General features: G+C 39.2%; 1 protein-coding gene across 1 annotated transcript in view; it reads left to right on the forward strand.

Annotated features, from left to right (window-relative positions):
- The window catches only part of LOC129773940 (hemicentin-1), a 569,029-nt gene that overhangs the window by 362,557 nt on the left and 189,191 nt on the right, over positions 1–17,281 (forward strand). The window contains exon 3 of the mRNA XM_055777641.1: positions 9,458–9,590. Coding sequence (XP_055633616.1) covers positions 9,458–9,590 — 133 coding nt within the window. The remainder of the gene's footprint in view (positions 1–9,457; positions 9,591–17,281) is intronic.

Here is a 17,281-nt window from a genome sequence, read left to right on the forward strand (position 1 = left end):
AACACGACCTCTCCGATTATTGCTATATGCTGCTCTCCGGACAGTGTCTTCGCTGACAGGTCTCCCAATGATGCCGGCTACTTTGGTAGTCAATTTAGGAATGATTGTTATAGGGTTCTTTCGCAATGTTCGAATAATTATCCGTTCATTACTTAACAAATAATTCAGGGAATTGCATGTAAGTGATCAAAATAACTTATTGCTCAGAAATCGTATGGATTTTCGAATTAATGCGGGGTTTTCTCTACGTGAAGTTTGAAAACTCGCGTAAAAACCCACTGCGAAAAACCTTAGTGTACAGTTTTTTTTCTTCATATTTCTGAAGATTATTTCTGAAGAATATACTCTAGAAAGGATTTTTCAAAAATCCCATTATTTACCGATTCATTGTCATTTTAGTGATGTGGTATCTAATCTAGTACGTCAATAACAATTAAGTATAAAGGCGTTTTTCTCGAAACAAGTTTTTTAAAACTGGCGTTCACGATAACTCAAGAGAAAACCTTGTGTACAGCTTTTTTTTTCAACCGGCCGCCATTTTGTCAAAAAACATGTTTTTGATTTGTCCGAGGTTCATACGATAGCCGCATCTTTACTGATTCAGAATCTGTTCGATTTTTTGTTCCAAATAACCAGAAGGGCTGGGATCGTGTACGGCGCAACTTTTTTTCGAATTCCTTAACTTCATCTGCTTGTAACTATTTTAATAATGATTTTTTTTTTGACGTAGGACTACGTCTTTCATTTATATACCGGGGTGTAAAACCAAAGTTTCGAGAACGAAAGCGTTACGCTGGAGACCGAGATTTTGAGCGTTAATAGCTCTTAAACAACTGAACGAAATGGTATGATAAACACTTCATTTGAAAGATAAAATGTCTACGCGTCATATACTTGTTACTTTTTCATCCAAAAACTTGTTTCAATAGTCTTAAAATTGCTTTCAAAACAGGCTATTGAAATCAAAAATCGGTATATAAGCGAGCGGCGCTCGTAAACCCACTCAGTTATGATTGAACAGCGATTGGAGCATGTTGTCGCTGTTGTTGTGAAGCTAATTTCGTTTATCATGAATGCGCTGATGAACGGTGTCACCAAGAGCCTGTTTGTGCACCTAAGGCCAAAAGGGAATCCATCAGGAGGAGAGTGATGCCACGGTTCCGCTTGAAACATCGGAGCAGCCGCCACACACACACACACACACATACACGCGCGGAATTCTCGTTGCTATCATCGTTGCTGAAAAATAATCTGCCAGTTCCCCTGGGAATTGAAAAATACATTCATGCGAAATAGTTTATTTTAATGTTTTCTATCCATATAACACTGCAACCAAATACATTTGGTTTTGTTATTTTTCAATCAATCGCAATTAACAGGAAAGCTTCTGAATATTTTTTTCCCCATCAGAGGAAATTTTCGTATCCAATATTGGATGCATAACATGAAAAACGGAAAATGTTTCACATCGCGAAAATCAAGTCATTTTCGAGCGATTATTTGCTTTCTACTCATATAATGCTTCGACCAAATACATTTCGTTTTGGATTTTTTCAATCAAGTGCGATCAACGTAAGACCACGTCTTTCGGCAATTTATTAGAGGTGCAATGAATCTTTAGGAATTCCCGCTCTACGCGCACTGGCAAACAATGTTTACTCAACAATTTCTCAAACTAGAAATGGGTGTTGTGAGAGAGGATTAGCGAACGCGAAAACGACAAACGGGAGAAAGATACGTTTGGAGGTTGAAGGAAATTGGCAGAAAACTTCTTCATTCTATCATTCAAATAATGTGATTAATACCACATCGTTTTGCCAGAAAGAGATTATTAATGCTCAAAGGAGGAATCGAGTCCTCCGAGGAAATTACCCAGCGCAAATTAGAGTCGACTATCGATTGCGGCATTCGTACACAAATAATTTTTTAATGCAGTTTCACCAAAGTGATTTTTTCGGATATATTCACTACATCATGTCATGTATTTCATATTTTTCATAAGGAAATCCATATCCATGGCACCTATCGGTAACGAATTATTATCGAAACCACGATTTTCGCTAAATGCTCCTTTCAGTTCGGCCTGTAAAAAACTTTTCTGTACTCTAATCCATCAAATTTGGAGCCCTGAAAAGGGCTGTTGATTATATGCTAAGCTAATATAGCACGCTCTCCTCGGATACGATGGGCCAGCTGGATGTCCTTAGGCATGATGTGACGCGTTTTGCATGGATAGCACACAAATTGGTATCTTCGAATAAGCCTCCTGCAGCGTCATAACCGCGGAACTTTGGAAGCGCAAGTCGGTTTTGAAGTCCTGAGCAATTCCACGAACCAAATGCTGCAAAAGTAGCTTGCGGATCAGCAATTCGGTCGATATCTGATAGCGACGAATTTCATGCGAAGTTCACGGTCGATAGCGATGTGGCTTCTCCACCTATCCTGCTACTGGTGCGCTTATCCGAGCTGACTTCGTGTGCCTTACCACCGAATGACTAACGAGCTGTCTGCGAAAGACTAACGAGCTCGAGTCCTCACGGTGCGAGAGTAGAGTAAGAAATGAACGAAAGCAAAGGAAGCGTCATTTTATAAACCATAAAAGTATAGAATCTAAATCCCACCCTTATTATATTCGTGAGTATACAGTAAGCTTATATAATAAAGAGGGTGGGGTTTACATTCGATTCTTTTATGTTTTATAAAATGACACTTCCCTTGCTTTCGTTCATTTCTTACTCTACTCTCGCACCGTGAGGACTCGTTTCATTGGGACCAAGCAGATAGATAGTTAGTCTTTCAGTGGTAAGGCACACGAAAGCAGCTCGGATAAGCGCACCAGCCGCAGGAAGCGTGAAGAAGCCACATCGCTATCGACCGGGAACTTCGCATGAAATTCGTCGCTATCAGAAGTCGACCGAATTGCTGATCCGCAAGCTACCTTTGCAGCATTTGGTTCGTGGAATTGCTCAGGACTTCAAAACCGACTTGCGCTTCCAAAGTTCCGCGGTTATGACGCTGCAGGAGGCTTATTAGAAGATACCAATTTGTGTGAACGCGTCACATCATGCCCAAGGACATCCAGCTGGCCCATCGTATCCGAGGAGAGCGTGCTATATTAGCTTAGCATATAATCAACAGCCCTTTTCAGGGCTCCAAATTTGATGGATTAGAGTTCAGAAAAGTTTTTTACAGGCCGAACTGAAAGGAGCATTTACCGAAAATCGTGGTGTCGATGATAATTCGATACCGATAGGTGCCATGGATATGGATTTCATAATGAAAAATATGAAATATATGACATGATGTAGTGAATATATCCCCATATCGAAGAAATCACTTTGATGAAACTGTTTACCGTTTGTCGTTTTTAATTGTTGGGAAAGGGCATTATTTCTGCTGACTAAATTCCAAGAAAAAATCAATTCCTTCTTTAAGCGTGATTAATTCTGCTTCGGATCAACGGAACAGTATGATAATCATTTCATACAAAAGATAAAATGTCCAAGAGTTATATGATTGCTATTTATTGAGTCGAAAAATTGTTTCAATAACTTAATGATAGCTTCGAAAACAGGTTATTGAAATCATTCGTATCCGTATGTAGCGCGCCCACTTGGAAACCCATTAATCTTATTGGAATGTGAGATGGGGAAGCTCATACTTACGTCTATACATTATGCTGCACACTACAGACTTTTTTTCTCCGTACTGATTAAGAAGCCGACCGAACTATCGGTCGACAAGTCAGTCTGCAGTCGGCGGGGGCTCTTAATTTCGTTTTTGCAGGCCGAACCGATAAAATTTCAGTCGAGTTAACTCTTTTTTACAGTAATGCTTTTGAATCCGGACACTTTGCATTACATTCAATATCATACCACAGCCATAGCATTTTTGACGTAGGACTACGTCTTTCATTTCTATACCGGGGTGTAAAATCAAAATTTCGAAAACGAAAGCGTTACGCCGGAGACCGAGATTTTGAGCGTTAATAGCTCCTAAACAGCTGAACGAAATGATATGATAAACAATTCATTCGAAAGATAAAATGTCTACGCGTTATATACTTGTTACTTTTTGATCCAAAAACTTGTTTCAATAGCCTTAAAATTGCTTTCAAAACAGGCTATTGAGATCACCAATCGGTATATATGCGAGCGCCGCTCGGAAATCCACTCAGTTCTAATTGAACAGCGATTGGAGCATGTTGTCGCTGTTGTGGTGAAGCTTTCCGTTTATCATGAAAGCGCGGATGAACGGTGCCACCAAGAGCCTGTTTGTGCACCTTAGGCCAGAAGGGAATCCATCAAGAGGAGAGTGATGCCACAAACGGTTCCCCGGAAAGAGTTCGGAGCAGCCGCCACACACACACATACACGCGCGGAACACTTCGTTTGGATGCCATTCAGCATCGCGAAAATTCCGGAAAGATTCAATCGTTGCTGAAAAATAATCTGCCAGTTCCTCTGGGAACTGAATAATACATTCATGCGAAAGAGTTCATTTTAATGTTTTCTATCCATGTAACACTGCGACCAAATATTTTTCAATTAAGTGCTATTAACAGGTGGTTATCGAGTTAGCATTAACCACTGGTGGGCTTCGAGTATCGGAGAGAATCTGGGAAGATGTTATTGTTGCTGAAAAATAATCTGCCAGTTCCCCTGGGAATTGAAAAATACATTCATGCTAAAGAGTTTATTTTAATGTTTTCTAACATATAACGCTGCGACCAAATACATTTGGTTTTGTGATTTTTCAATCAAGTGCAATTAGCAGGAAAGCTTCTGAAGATTTTTCTTCCCTATCAGTAGGATATGTTCGTTTCCAATATTGGATGCGCGCGCAACGGAAAATGTTTCGCATCGCGAAAAACATAATTCTCAATCGATTATTGCTCAGTCGCTGAAAGTTTCAAACTCAGAGAGTTCATTCGCCTCTGGTTTGCCTTCCAAATTGCCATCGTAAACCACACCTTCTTTCTATTCAATCACGGACAAAAAGTATACTTAAGCGATATTCTGGGGGTGAAACGCAATCTGTTAGAGGCGAATGAACTGAAAAATTTAAAGCCTCCTTAATTCAACATCATCATCATGAAACGCAATCATTTTTCGTGAGGACATCGACAAGACAACATCGTTATTGAACGTGCTGGATGAGCTGGACGGCGAGGGATCAAGAGATTTATTACCTGACATGAAACGCATTCAGTTAGTTTGGAACTGTGAGGGAGCGCAGAAAAACCGATCCATCAGAAGAAGAGAAGACGACCGAGAGAGTATCAGCACCGAAAAACGATTCTGTTTGAGACATCAAAGCAGCCGACACACACACACATATATACGTGCGGAACTTCTTTCGTTTAAATGCCATCCAGCATCGAGAAGATTCCGGAAGAATATTATCGTTGCTGAAAAATATTCTGCCAGTTCCCCTGCGAATTGATAAATTCATGCGAAAGAGTTTATTTTAATGTTTTCTAATGATAAGAAAAGAATTAAAATGATTTATTTTAATGTTTTCTAGTGATGGACTTCGAGAAGAACCCGGAAAGATATCGCTGCTGCAAAATAATCTGCCAGTTCCCCTTGGCATTGAAAATAACATGCAAACGAAAGAGTTTATTTTAATGTTTTCTAACCATATAACACTGCGACCAAATACATTTCGTTCTGTGATTTTTCAATCAAGGGCAATTAGCAGGAAAGATCTGAAGATTATTCTTCCTCATCAGTAGGATATTTTCGTATCCAATATTGGATGCATAAAACTTTGTACCTCTAACGTAACGCTCTCGTTTTCGAAGTCCCCCGAATATTCATTTATTCTTCATTCAGAATGGATTCAGATTGAACTTCAAACAAATGATCACTGAATCAACGATAGTCCTACGTCACCATTGCGGTTATACCATAGATAGAACCAACTTCCTGTTTTTTCATGTTGAATTTATGCGATTAATAGTTGCTAATATAGTTACTGATAGTTTCTTGATAGTTACTTATCAATCGCATTAATTCAACATGCAGGAAATGTTGTGGCTGCGGTATGGTATTAAATGTAACGCAAAGTGTCCGGATTCAAATACATTACTGTATACTTACTTCGATGTTATTCGTTTCTCTCTCAGTGTAAGCAACGAATATAATAAGGGTGGGGTTTAGATTCTATACTTTTATGGTTTATAATATGACGCTTCCTTTGCTTTCGTTCATTTCTTACTCTACTCTCGCACCGTGACGACTCGTTTGTTTGGGACCAAGCAGATAGATAGTTAGTCTTTCAGTGGTAAGGCACACGAAAGCAGCTCGGATAAGCGCACCAGCCGCAGGATAGGTGAAGAAGCCACATCGCTATCGACCGGGAACTTTGCGTGAAATTCATCGCTATCGGAAGTCGACCGAATTGCTGATCCGCAAGCTACCTTTGCAGCTTTTGGATCGTGGAATTGCTCAGGACTTCCAAACCGACTTGCGCTTCCAAAGTTCCGCGGTTATGACGCTGCAGGAGGCTTATTCGAAGATACAAATTTGTGTGCTATCCACGCAAAACGCGTCACATCATGCCCAAGGACATTCAGCTGGCCCATCGAATCCAAGGAGAGGGTGCTATATTAGCTTAGCATATAATCATCGGCCCTTTTCAGGGCTCCAAATTTGATGGATTAGAGTTTAGAAAAGTTTTTTGCAGGCCAAACTGAAACGAGAATTTTCGTTTGGATGCCATACAGCATCGAGAAAATTCCGGAAAGATCTAATCGTTGCTGAAAAATAATCTGCCAGTTCCCTGGGAATTGAAGAATACATTCATGCGAAAGAGTTTATTTTAATGTTTTCTAATTATATGGCGAACACAGCGACCAAATACATTTGATTTCGTAATTTTTCAATCAAGTGTAATTAGCTGGAAAGCTTCTGAAGATTATTCTTTCCCATCAGTAGGATATTTTCGTATCCAATATTGGATGCATAACATGAAAAACGGAAAATGTTTCGTATCGCGAAAATTATATAATTTTCAATCGATTATTGCTCAGTCGCCGAAATTTTCATACTCAGAGAGTTCATTCTCCTCTAGTTTGCCTTCCAAATTGCCATCGTAAACCACACCTTCTCTCGATTCAATCACGCACGAAAAGCATACTGAAATGATATTCTGGTGGTGAAACCGATTCATTTTTCGTGAGGCGTCGTGCACAAATTACGTAACGCGATAAGGGGGGAGGGGGTAGATGTTGCGTTACTTTCTGTTTATTAGAGATAGGAAATTGCGTTACGAAAGGGGGGGGGAGGAGAGGTGGTTCAAAATTCGGATTTTTAGCGTTACGTAATTTGTGCACGACGCCTGAGGACATCGCCAAGACAACATCGTTACTGAACGAGCTGAACGGCGAGGGATCGAGGGATTCATTACCTGGCCTGACCTGACCTGAAATGCAATCAGGTTGTTTTAACTGTGAGGGAGCGCAGAAAAGCCGATGCTGATACTCTCGTGACCAAGAGAGTATCAGCATCGAAATACGGTTCCTCGGGAAGACATAGAAGCAGCCGCCACACACACACATACACGCGCGCAACTCTTTTCGTTTGCTGGTTATCGAGAGGAAACCTGGAAAAAAATGATCGTTGCTGAAAAATAATCTGCCAGTTCCCCTTGAAATTGAAAATTACATAATTACATTCAAGCGAGTTTATTTTAATGTTTTCTATCCATATAATACTGCGACCACATACATTTGGTTTTGTGATTTGTCAATCAAGTGCAGTTAGCAGGAAAGCTTCTGAAGATTATTCTTCAGAACAAGGTTTTTTGTATCCAATATTGGATGCATAAAACCTTGAGTCTCCAACGTAACACTCTCGTTTTTGAAGTCACCCAAATATTTATTTATTCATTCATTCAGGATGGATTTAGATTCAACTTCAAACAAATGATCTCTAAATCAACGATAGTCCTACGTCACCCTTGCGGTTATACCATAGATATAACCCACTTCCTGTTTTTGTTCAATTTTTGTTTTATTGTTAGATACACAAATAATTATATAGTGGATAGTAAAAACTTTATTTGGGGTTAAACTAGAGGCATAAATTTAGGAACTCGACAGAATGTTCAAAATTGGTGCCTGTACACTAGAATACCCCCTATATATTTTGTTTGATTCATTTAGAACCCAAAAACACTGTTTTCTTATAGCAGTGGTCGTTTTAGGTGTATCTGAAATATTATTGCAGAAATATTCGACATTGTTTGGAAAACTTGTATATTTCGACGCTAAAAATTTCACGTTGATCCGTTTCGTTTTAACCCTTAGAGTCCCCCAAGATTATCTTTTCTTTCATAACTTAAATATTTTTCAGTCCATGTAGTAGTTACAAATCGGTTGGAAGTTAACATGCGAATTAGGTCTTTTTAGTTTCATCTTTTTAAACCCGGTTCAACTGTAAGATCAGCTCATGGAACTGTGGTTAAATTTGTCATCATAATACACTCCGTACTCTAGGGGTTAAAAGAAGAGAGAAGAAATTTTATTTTGGACAAACATTCAAAATTCGGCGTCGTCAGAAACAGTGAAAAGATTTAACATAGGACTGCGTCTATCAGTAAGGGTACCATGGTCATATCAATTTTCGCTCCGTATGAATTCTGATGATTGGCATTACTAATCGAATCGCCCACGTTTACGTTCAAGCCTGAAAAAACCTTCGTTACCATTCCTAGACAACTTTTAAATTATGTTAATATATTATGAGGGCACAAATGTAAAGGTCTGTTGGTAAGGTGAAATGAAATACATTGTAGCCGATTCCGCAACATGTGACCTACTGCTATCTTCCCGAACCAGTAAAGGGAAAACTAGGTACTACATACTAGGTTTGCTAGGGTTTCAAGCCTTATGCTATGAGTTGATTGCATACTCCCTAAGGCTATACGCAAACGAGTAACCTCTCCAGATTAAAGATACTGACTTTAGCAGCAGAGAGGATAGGCACCCCACCATTTTTATATAACGATCCGCAGAAAGTTTATTCACGTTTACATATTCAGATACACAAACCTGGCCACAAGATATTTGAAACTCGAATAGTCGAATGGGTCATGTGGGAACGCAAACTAGAATTTCATCGAGCTTTGTTGTGTACCGAACGAGTTAATTGTATTATCCTCCAGAAACAATCAGTCCTACGATGCCATTGTTTTCCGTAATCTATCATAGTATAGAAAAACAACTGCCAAAAACGTTATGTCCAATCAAGTTTGCATTGGATAGTGGCAGAAAAATCGAAAGCTCGGTTCAACACTAAAGTTGACTGATACTCAAATCCTGTGCCCGCCAATATTTAATATCGGTATATCGTCATGGCTCCCATTTGAATGATGCGCACTCCCACTCTCGAATATGGTACCAATCCACTAATCCAACCTTTGTTATTTTTTCCCGTTTCATCTCTTGCAGTGCCACTCTCTTCCATGGAAGCGCTGGTCGGAGAGACCATATATCTTCCCTGCAACATCAGCACCCACGAGCCGGGGGACAACGTAGTGCTGGTCCTGTGGTACCGCGAAGATAAGGGATCGCCCATCTACAGGTAAGCTGATTAACAGACCGGTAAAGTTAGGAGGAAAAAAATCCCAGTGTTCACATTACGAAAACACAAAGTCGGCCGTTCCGGTAACCGTGATGAAACTGCCAAGTGTCCTATTTGTGTGTGTGTTTGTTATCCGGAGAAGCTTCCAGAGGATGGTACGCAAATATGGCTCAGAGCCGTTTCTGCACGTTTTTTTATTTTTCCTCGTACGTTCGCGTAGATATCGCAGTTTTTTGCAACAATTTTCATTGTGTACGGATCCATGGTTCAATACTAATAAGCGGCATTGAAATGAAATATTTCTGTATAATTACACAACTCCAGACCGTACGCATTCACTACCACCGACTCGCCCCCCGAAAATCGATGATCAGGCTTTCCCTCTTCACACGAAGGCCGCTAAAAAGATTAACGATGCCACCCCCAATTGCCCTGCTAATGATGACAAATCAATATTTTCTTCACGTACCGTGAAAGATGTCTCTAATTTGTGCTGATTGAGGCCAACGCGTTCTGTCGAAGGCTGCGTTCGCATTTATACGTACGATGCGAGGGTAGAGGAGGGGTATGTGCAGTGAGCGCATATTTGCCGCTCCATGTGAACCGCAGCGCGATCAACGTTTTGGAATCCGCCCTAATTCGAGGGTTCGCATCGCCGCCAACACATAGTGGCAAGCGAAAATCCGGTTTTCAGCTTCAATCATAATTTTCATCAATAAACATGGAAAGACAAAAACTCTTCGGAATGAGAATGTATGTGTAGATGCCCGCGCACGTTTGGGTGTGTGTATCCTTGTGCAATGACTAAAATATTGACGGAGAAGATGAAGATGTGAAGGCTAATAATTCAAAACGTTTTCGATAATATCCTCGCCACGTGCGCCGTATCTGATAGTGTGGGGCGATGCTTAAATATTGACATTTTCACGAGAAAAAATGCTCGTCCAAATTTTCAAAGATTTGAAACAAAATATTGTTTCAGAAATATGGATATTCTGTTTTTCAATGATTACATACAATGATACAGTGGCGTAGTGAGGGTAGACAGCGCCCCCTCGCAAATTATGAAAATGGCGCCCCAAGATGTACCATTTTTTTCATTTCTTTTTTTTCTAGTTTTTAGATTGTGATATTTTGTGAAAACTGCTCACTTATACCAATATTCACTTTGAGCACTTTATTCGTATTTAGACGGCTAGAAATATCATATAATCTTCGCTTATTCTCTAGTCAAACTGTTGCCTTGCGTGCTTTAGTAGAACGAATGAAAAGATTTGAACGAAAATGTGTATAAAGTTTCTTGATTCAATGTACAATGTATTTCATAAATGTAACTGACATGTTTGATCTCTTAAAAGTTAAACGTAAGGTGAAAAAAGTAATATATTTTTTGTCGTAAAGTAGAAAAATGAAACGAAGAAAATTAATATCAATTTCGTTTGGCTGTTGTCTCGTTGGAAAATACGAGTTATGGCTATTAAATATCGAGACTGCGCGCCTGGTGGGCACACTAAAGGGATGGGGGGAAAACGAATAGTGCGTTCGGTAGCTTGAAGTGTCTGCTATAAACGTACGAAAACACGTTTTTGTCATTATAATAGTTTGCGAGCAGCAGTGGTTTGAATGGAATGTGGTTTGTAGTGCGCGTCGGGAATCATGTGTGACGAAAAACACGGACAACAACGCACCTGCCCATAACGCGCCGTCGGTGAAGAAATTTTTAGCCGATAAGGGCATTCCAGTGCTCGAACATGCCCCGTACTAGCCAGATCTAGCCCCATGCGACTTTTTTCTATTCCCCAAGATCAAATCCGTGTTGAAAGGTATCCGATTTCAGTCCGTAGAAGAGGCGAAGGAAAAAGCGACGTGGCTTTGGAACGCCATCACAAGAGAAGAGTTTCAGCACTGCTTCGAACAATGGAAAAAACGTATGGAAAGGTGTGTGAGGAGCCAAGGAGAGTATATTGAAGGGGAGCATATCGTTGTACCGTAATTTTTAAAACATATCCCTTATTCGTAACCAATCTCGTTATTTAATAGCCATACCTCGTACGCCTTTTTCAAGATGGACGGTTAGATTTATAACTATTTATGAAATGTGCACAACGATACGTTAGACGACTTCAATGGAGCTGATTTGTCTCCTGTACCTGCCTATTTTAAAGCGCAATTTTTCGTCGTTTTCATTCAATAGAGTATTCTCATCGGTATTCTTAATTTAAAAACAGACATACATACGTATTTCATCCATATTCCCGGACTTGCAAATGTATTTAATTGAGTGTTTTGCTCAGATGAGGCGAATAAGGTACTGCCCAACGATTGCCAGATTCAACGTCTGCATTATTGGGTTCTGTACATGATTGTCTACCATTGTCAGTATTTCTTCGTTAATATATTGTATATCAGGGTACACTTGTGATCATGTCGTTGGTGTATACTTTAAGTAAACGCCTTGTACTTATCACATCGGCCATGCAAGGCGTTAACATTTTCAGATTCACGCGTGAACTATTTATGTTTGTGGTAACAATATTGAACAGTCACCCTTATCCCAGAATCCGATTGGTTTGAAACTCGACTTCACGATTCGATCAAAAACATCTTTTGCATTCTTAAATCCGTTCCTCTTAAATTCAATCGTTCTATGTAAATGTGGCAACCTTGCCTTGTCACAAAACAAACGTCAAAATGATTCATCCTTATTTGTGGAGCAATTTACTCTCTATCAGATTGTCAGACCCGGAAACAAAGTCAAATTAATTTTAATAATGATTATTTGAATAAGATTACTCGATGTTGTTTGAATATATAGAATACACAGTTCTGATCCTAACTTAACTCTTTTTTCTATGAATGTCCTTGCATTTCCACCAAAACTTTATCTATAATATAAAGTCATCTCCAGACATCCATCTCCAGATTTTCCCTGCTTGCAGAGAATGTATTACCTTTTTAAATAGAGCACATTTGATATGTATTTTATTGAAAACTAGCTGGCCCGACGAACTTTGTCCCGCCCAAAATAGATTTTTTGATTTGAATACTTTCAAACATCCACGTTTTCTTACTAAGTGAACGTTAGTGAGTCCAATCACTGAAATCTTCATTGATTGATTACCCTTTGACCCTTTACAATTTTCAGACACAATTCTCGTTCAAGATTCTTCAAGCATTTGCAAATAACATGTTTCTCCGTAGCAAGGAATATATGTTTGATACAGAGAATATTACAAAATAAACACAGCACAAATCGGACCATTCCTTCCTCGGGTTTAGGGCACACCAACACATTTGGCCTTCCATTTTTGTTTATATAGATAGAAGATATAGGAATGCGTTATTCCGTCTGAAAATCCTTTTCCACGTTCGAACAAAAATAATTTCGCTAGCGCCAACATCAAATGGATTAACAACGCTTAGCTAATTGTAGAACGTATGTGAATTCAATTTTACGAATTTTCCGATTTTTCTCTCCGCTATATTGATCTACGGTAAGAGACGAATACAACAAAATAAAGAAGGCTAAAATCGGACCATCCCTTCTTCGGGGTTTCTGTTTACCAACAGATTTTGCATCACATTTTTATTTATATAGATTTTCGTTTCAAAAACGCTCCACTCCACCCGAAAATCCATAACCATTTTTGGATCACATAAATGAAACACGGAGCCCAATATTGGCTATGTCAAATTGTATGGCAAGGCTGCCACATTTGCGCAACTCGATTTCAAAATACGGGTTAGTAATGATCAGTAGACAGATCTGGCATTTCTAAGGACATTACATTATCGATATCCTCATGGCCTTTCGATTCTGTCGACTAACCGAACTAAAAATGTGTGTATGAGGTAATCCTCGTGACTTCCATTCAACCGAATACATCCAGCAATATGTCGGACCGAACCCGATATGACTTAATTTTTCGTTTGATCACACGCTCTTTACCTTAGCGCATATGTCGATCATAAATTGTTGGGACAGCTCACGATATCGTAGAATGAAGTTGTCCTGATTATATACAATCAGCATATGATACAATTCAAAATGAGAAATGATGTACATAATGAATGAATCACCTTTAGCGCGCGGTCTCGTTGTTTGATATTTGTGCAATATCCGTCTTGTCCCTTCAGAACAGCTGGGGGAATTTTCTTCTTAAAGACCCTTCTGACTTGTATTTTAGTCACACATGATCCAGAGCTAGTCACTTAGAATACATTCAAGCCGTTTTGCTTGACATATAAATATCCAAGTACTGCTAAAAATGTTGCAAGTGATACTACGATGAAAAGGCGAACGTTGGGAACGTTAGTGCTATCACATGGAAAGAGTCGTATGAACGATGTGCTTTAACGATGAATTCCAGATTATTGTTCGAATCACAATTTCTCGCGTCACTATGCCATCTATGATTCTAGCAACGGTTGCACATTGAATTTCAGACGTGCAGGTGTTTTATCAAGATACATGACATTTGCATGATTGTCATTTTGTTAATAGAGCAAGTGTGATTTGAAGTATTTCAATGATTCGTTGTGCTCATTAAAAAATACTTCCAGCTCACCTGGCGATAATCGGTATCCTAGCGGTATCGGGTATAGTTTACAACCTATTCTCATGCCTTCCAAGTTTTTTGTGCATAATTTCATCAAAATCGGTCATCAAATTCGACCACGAACATCGTGACACGAGATTTTTATATATAGAGATATGAAGGGTTTAACATTATCATAGTTGATGCGTAATCTATTCATCAGTGTACATATTTATTAGTTCAGGAAACCAAGTCAATATGCTTTAGTTGAAAGTAATTAAATTGAAAATGTTTTTTTTTCCGAAAAACAATATTGAGAAATATAAATTCTAAGTAAATTTGTCAACAAATATGGTTGAAATTGTTTATTTTCTCTTAGAAACTTTTAACAATGGAATTGCTTAGTAGCAAATCTCAAAGAGTAGTGCCCGTGCCAGCTTCAATATACTTTTTTTCAGTTTGAATTCCCGAACTCAATTAACACTCTGTGTAGATACAACACAGATTGATTATCGTGTCCACATTATTGTATTTGGAAGCTTTCTTTCATTTGCAAAGCACTCCAAACAGTCATACCAATAGAAGCATTAGGTTGCATACTATCTGAGGGCTTATAAAAGCTACCAACTTATAAATATAGGTCATTTTGGTTTTATAAGCATCCTTAAGGTGAAGGTGGAAGCTAGCCATTGTAGTAGTATAGGTAAACCCTCGTGTGAAAATGGGGTAATAGTGTTTGTGAGAGAAGAGCAAAGCACACGTAAATAGATCAATTCACTTATCAGACTGTGTGGCGCTTCATTGACACGAGTCTTTGAATACATTTGAAAAAAAAAAACAAAAAACAAATAACAATTCAATACTAAAGTAAAATGTATGAACGATATGTTCCGATGAACAATTGCAAATATAAATATATATAGAAGGTGCATTTGCATATGATTCTGATTATACGCGAGCGTAACATGAGCAAATTTATAACACATGCGAATTGGGGCATTTTTGGTATTAACAACTTCTTCCGCATAGTAACTCGATGTTGATAATTCCTTAATATTTTCCTTCGTTGATCGTATTGTTTTCACATATTCACGTTGGAAAGCCTTAACCCTTCTCTTCGTTGGCCGAGGCATTTAGATTGAATTTAATACTTTTCCGTTTACTGTTTTTGAAAGCATAGGCAGCCGTGGCAATTTTCTTACCCAATGTTAAAGTTGCTAAAACTTACATTATAGACCCATTAAACGTAAAAATAATAATTGTATTGATATCATACATGCACTGCACGCTCATACATGCACTGCACGCAAACGATGCCAACAACACTCTAAAAAGTGTTTTATATAAATTTATATTATTGTTGCTTCGTCGTTTGCATTAGCATCATCTCTCCTTTTATGATCATTTCCAATAGCAATAGCTGAAAGCTTTTCCCATATAAAATCAAGCTTTGATGATTTGATATACAAACCGCTACCCATGCAAGCATTGTTTATTTTGTTTTCTTGTCTCGCATCGCTGATCAAATACAACGGAAAAGGATTAAATTGTTTGCAGCCCCATCGTTCAATCGGCGCCATGGTTGCGCTAGTAGTTTAAGGTTGTTCTTTTATTTCTCGAGCTTATGGATAATTTGCTGTCTGTTTGGTTATTGATCTTCATCGCTACAGAACAGACGGATGTGGGGAATGTGTCAGAACATCAAACCCTTTTTGTTCACTTTGTGTGTTGCAGGTGAAATTCAACCCATATCAATATTTTCCATTTTAAAATTACAGATTGTAATATTTATTTTGTTTTCTCTTCATAAGGAAGCTAAGTAAAAGTGATTCCTTTCACCATGAACGAAATGATCTGTAATGGCTCAACAAGCTTTTGACATTCATTATTTTGGTCCAAACAATTGTCATCATGTCACAGTAGGTAACGGGCTTAGGAACAAAAAGTTTTACAGGTAACATCAATTTGTCTGCTATCACGTAGTCAGGGAGGACGGAACCAGAAAAAGTGACTAGAAACAAGTCCCAATTCAAAGGAAGCTGATTCAAGCTGACAATAGTTCAGGGTTTTGAAAGGGTAACCCTTGCGGGCAAAGGTATAACAGCAGTACCGGAGCTAGGCTTAGGCGCTACGCTGGGCCTACTATCCCTAGGGGAGGATGAGGTGCTGGGTTTGGATTTACCCGTGTTGGATAAGGAGCCAGACCCAGACTTAGAGACGGCGCTGGGAATCCCAACCTTAGCGGCGGGTGCCGCAGTCGATGTGGGTTTCCCAGCTGCTGATCTCGTAGTAGCCCCTTTCTTTGCAGAAGGTACCTTGGGAGGAGTGGGCTTCAAGGATTTGAGGTGAGACCTGCACCGGGCCTCTTACTCAAACTAGTAGCTCCCCCTTTGGGAGTGCTACTACCCTCAGATAATTTGCTGGTTAGCTCGTTTACGACCTTCTCTAGCTCTGAGATCCTCTTTTTAAGTTCTCCGATAAGAGCCTTATAGGGGGACAAACGCGTTGGTGCGCTATTGGTGCTGGCACTCTTAGGAGTGGCACTTGGCGCGGGGTCAACTATCCTCGAGGACTTTAAGACAGCCCCATACGACGTTGCCGCTGTTTTGGCCGTCTCGAGTTTCCTTGCTTCTGCAAAAAAAAAACGTTAGCGTTCATCTTTGTCCTGATGATATTTTGCTCTTTGAGAAAAACAGGGCAACTTCTGCTGTTTAAGCAGTGGCCGTTGCTCCTGCAATTCCTGCAGAACAGTTCATTGCCGCACTTATCTATATCTGGGTGCTCTTGCGAGCATCTCCAGCACACCGCCACTGATTTCCCGCACTTGACGGGAAATTGTATAGTCCTACGTCACTCCGGTTAAGTCACCGACATTACCCACCCGTCTTTTTCATTAGGGTGACCATTTCCATTTTAGGGTTATCTGAAAAATCAACTTTTTTTTCTCTTTTTTCCAAAAATGACTTTTTTCAAAAATTCATAACTTTTGAACCAGCACGATACAAATGATCGACATATCAAATTAAAGCCAATTAGCGGTTAAATTTGAATTATGTTTTCGTTATTATTGATTGAATTTGTTTTTTTTTGTTTTCATAGTCTCGGGACTAAGGGCGCTGTATATTTTTATATTTTTTCTGGAAAGCTGAGGAT

This window comes from Toxorhynchites rutilus, chromosome 1 (assembly GCF_029784135.1).
Source record: "Toxorhynchites rutilus septentrionalis strain SRP chromosome 1, ASM2978413v1, whole genome shotgun sequence".
Taxonomy (NCBI): Eukaryota; Metazoa; Arthropoda; class Insecta; order Diptera; family Culicidae; genus Toxorhynchites; species Toxorhynchites rutilus.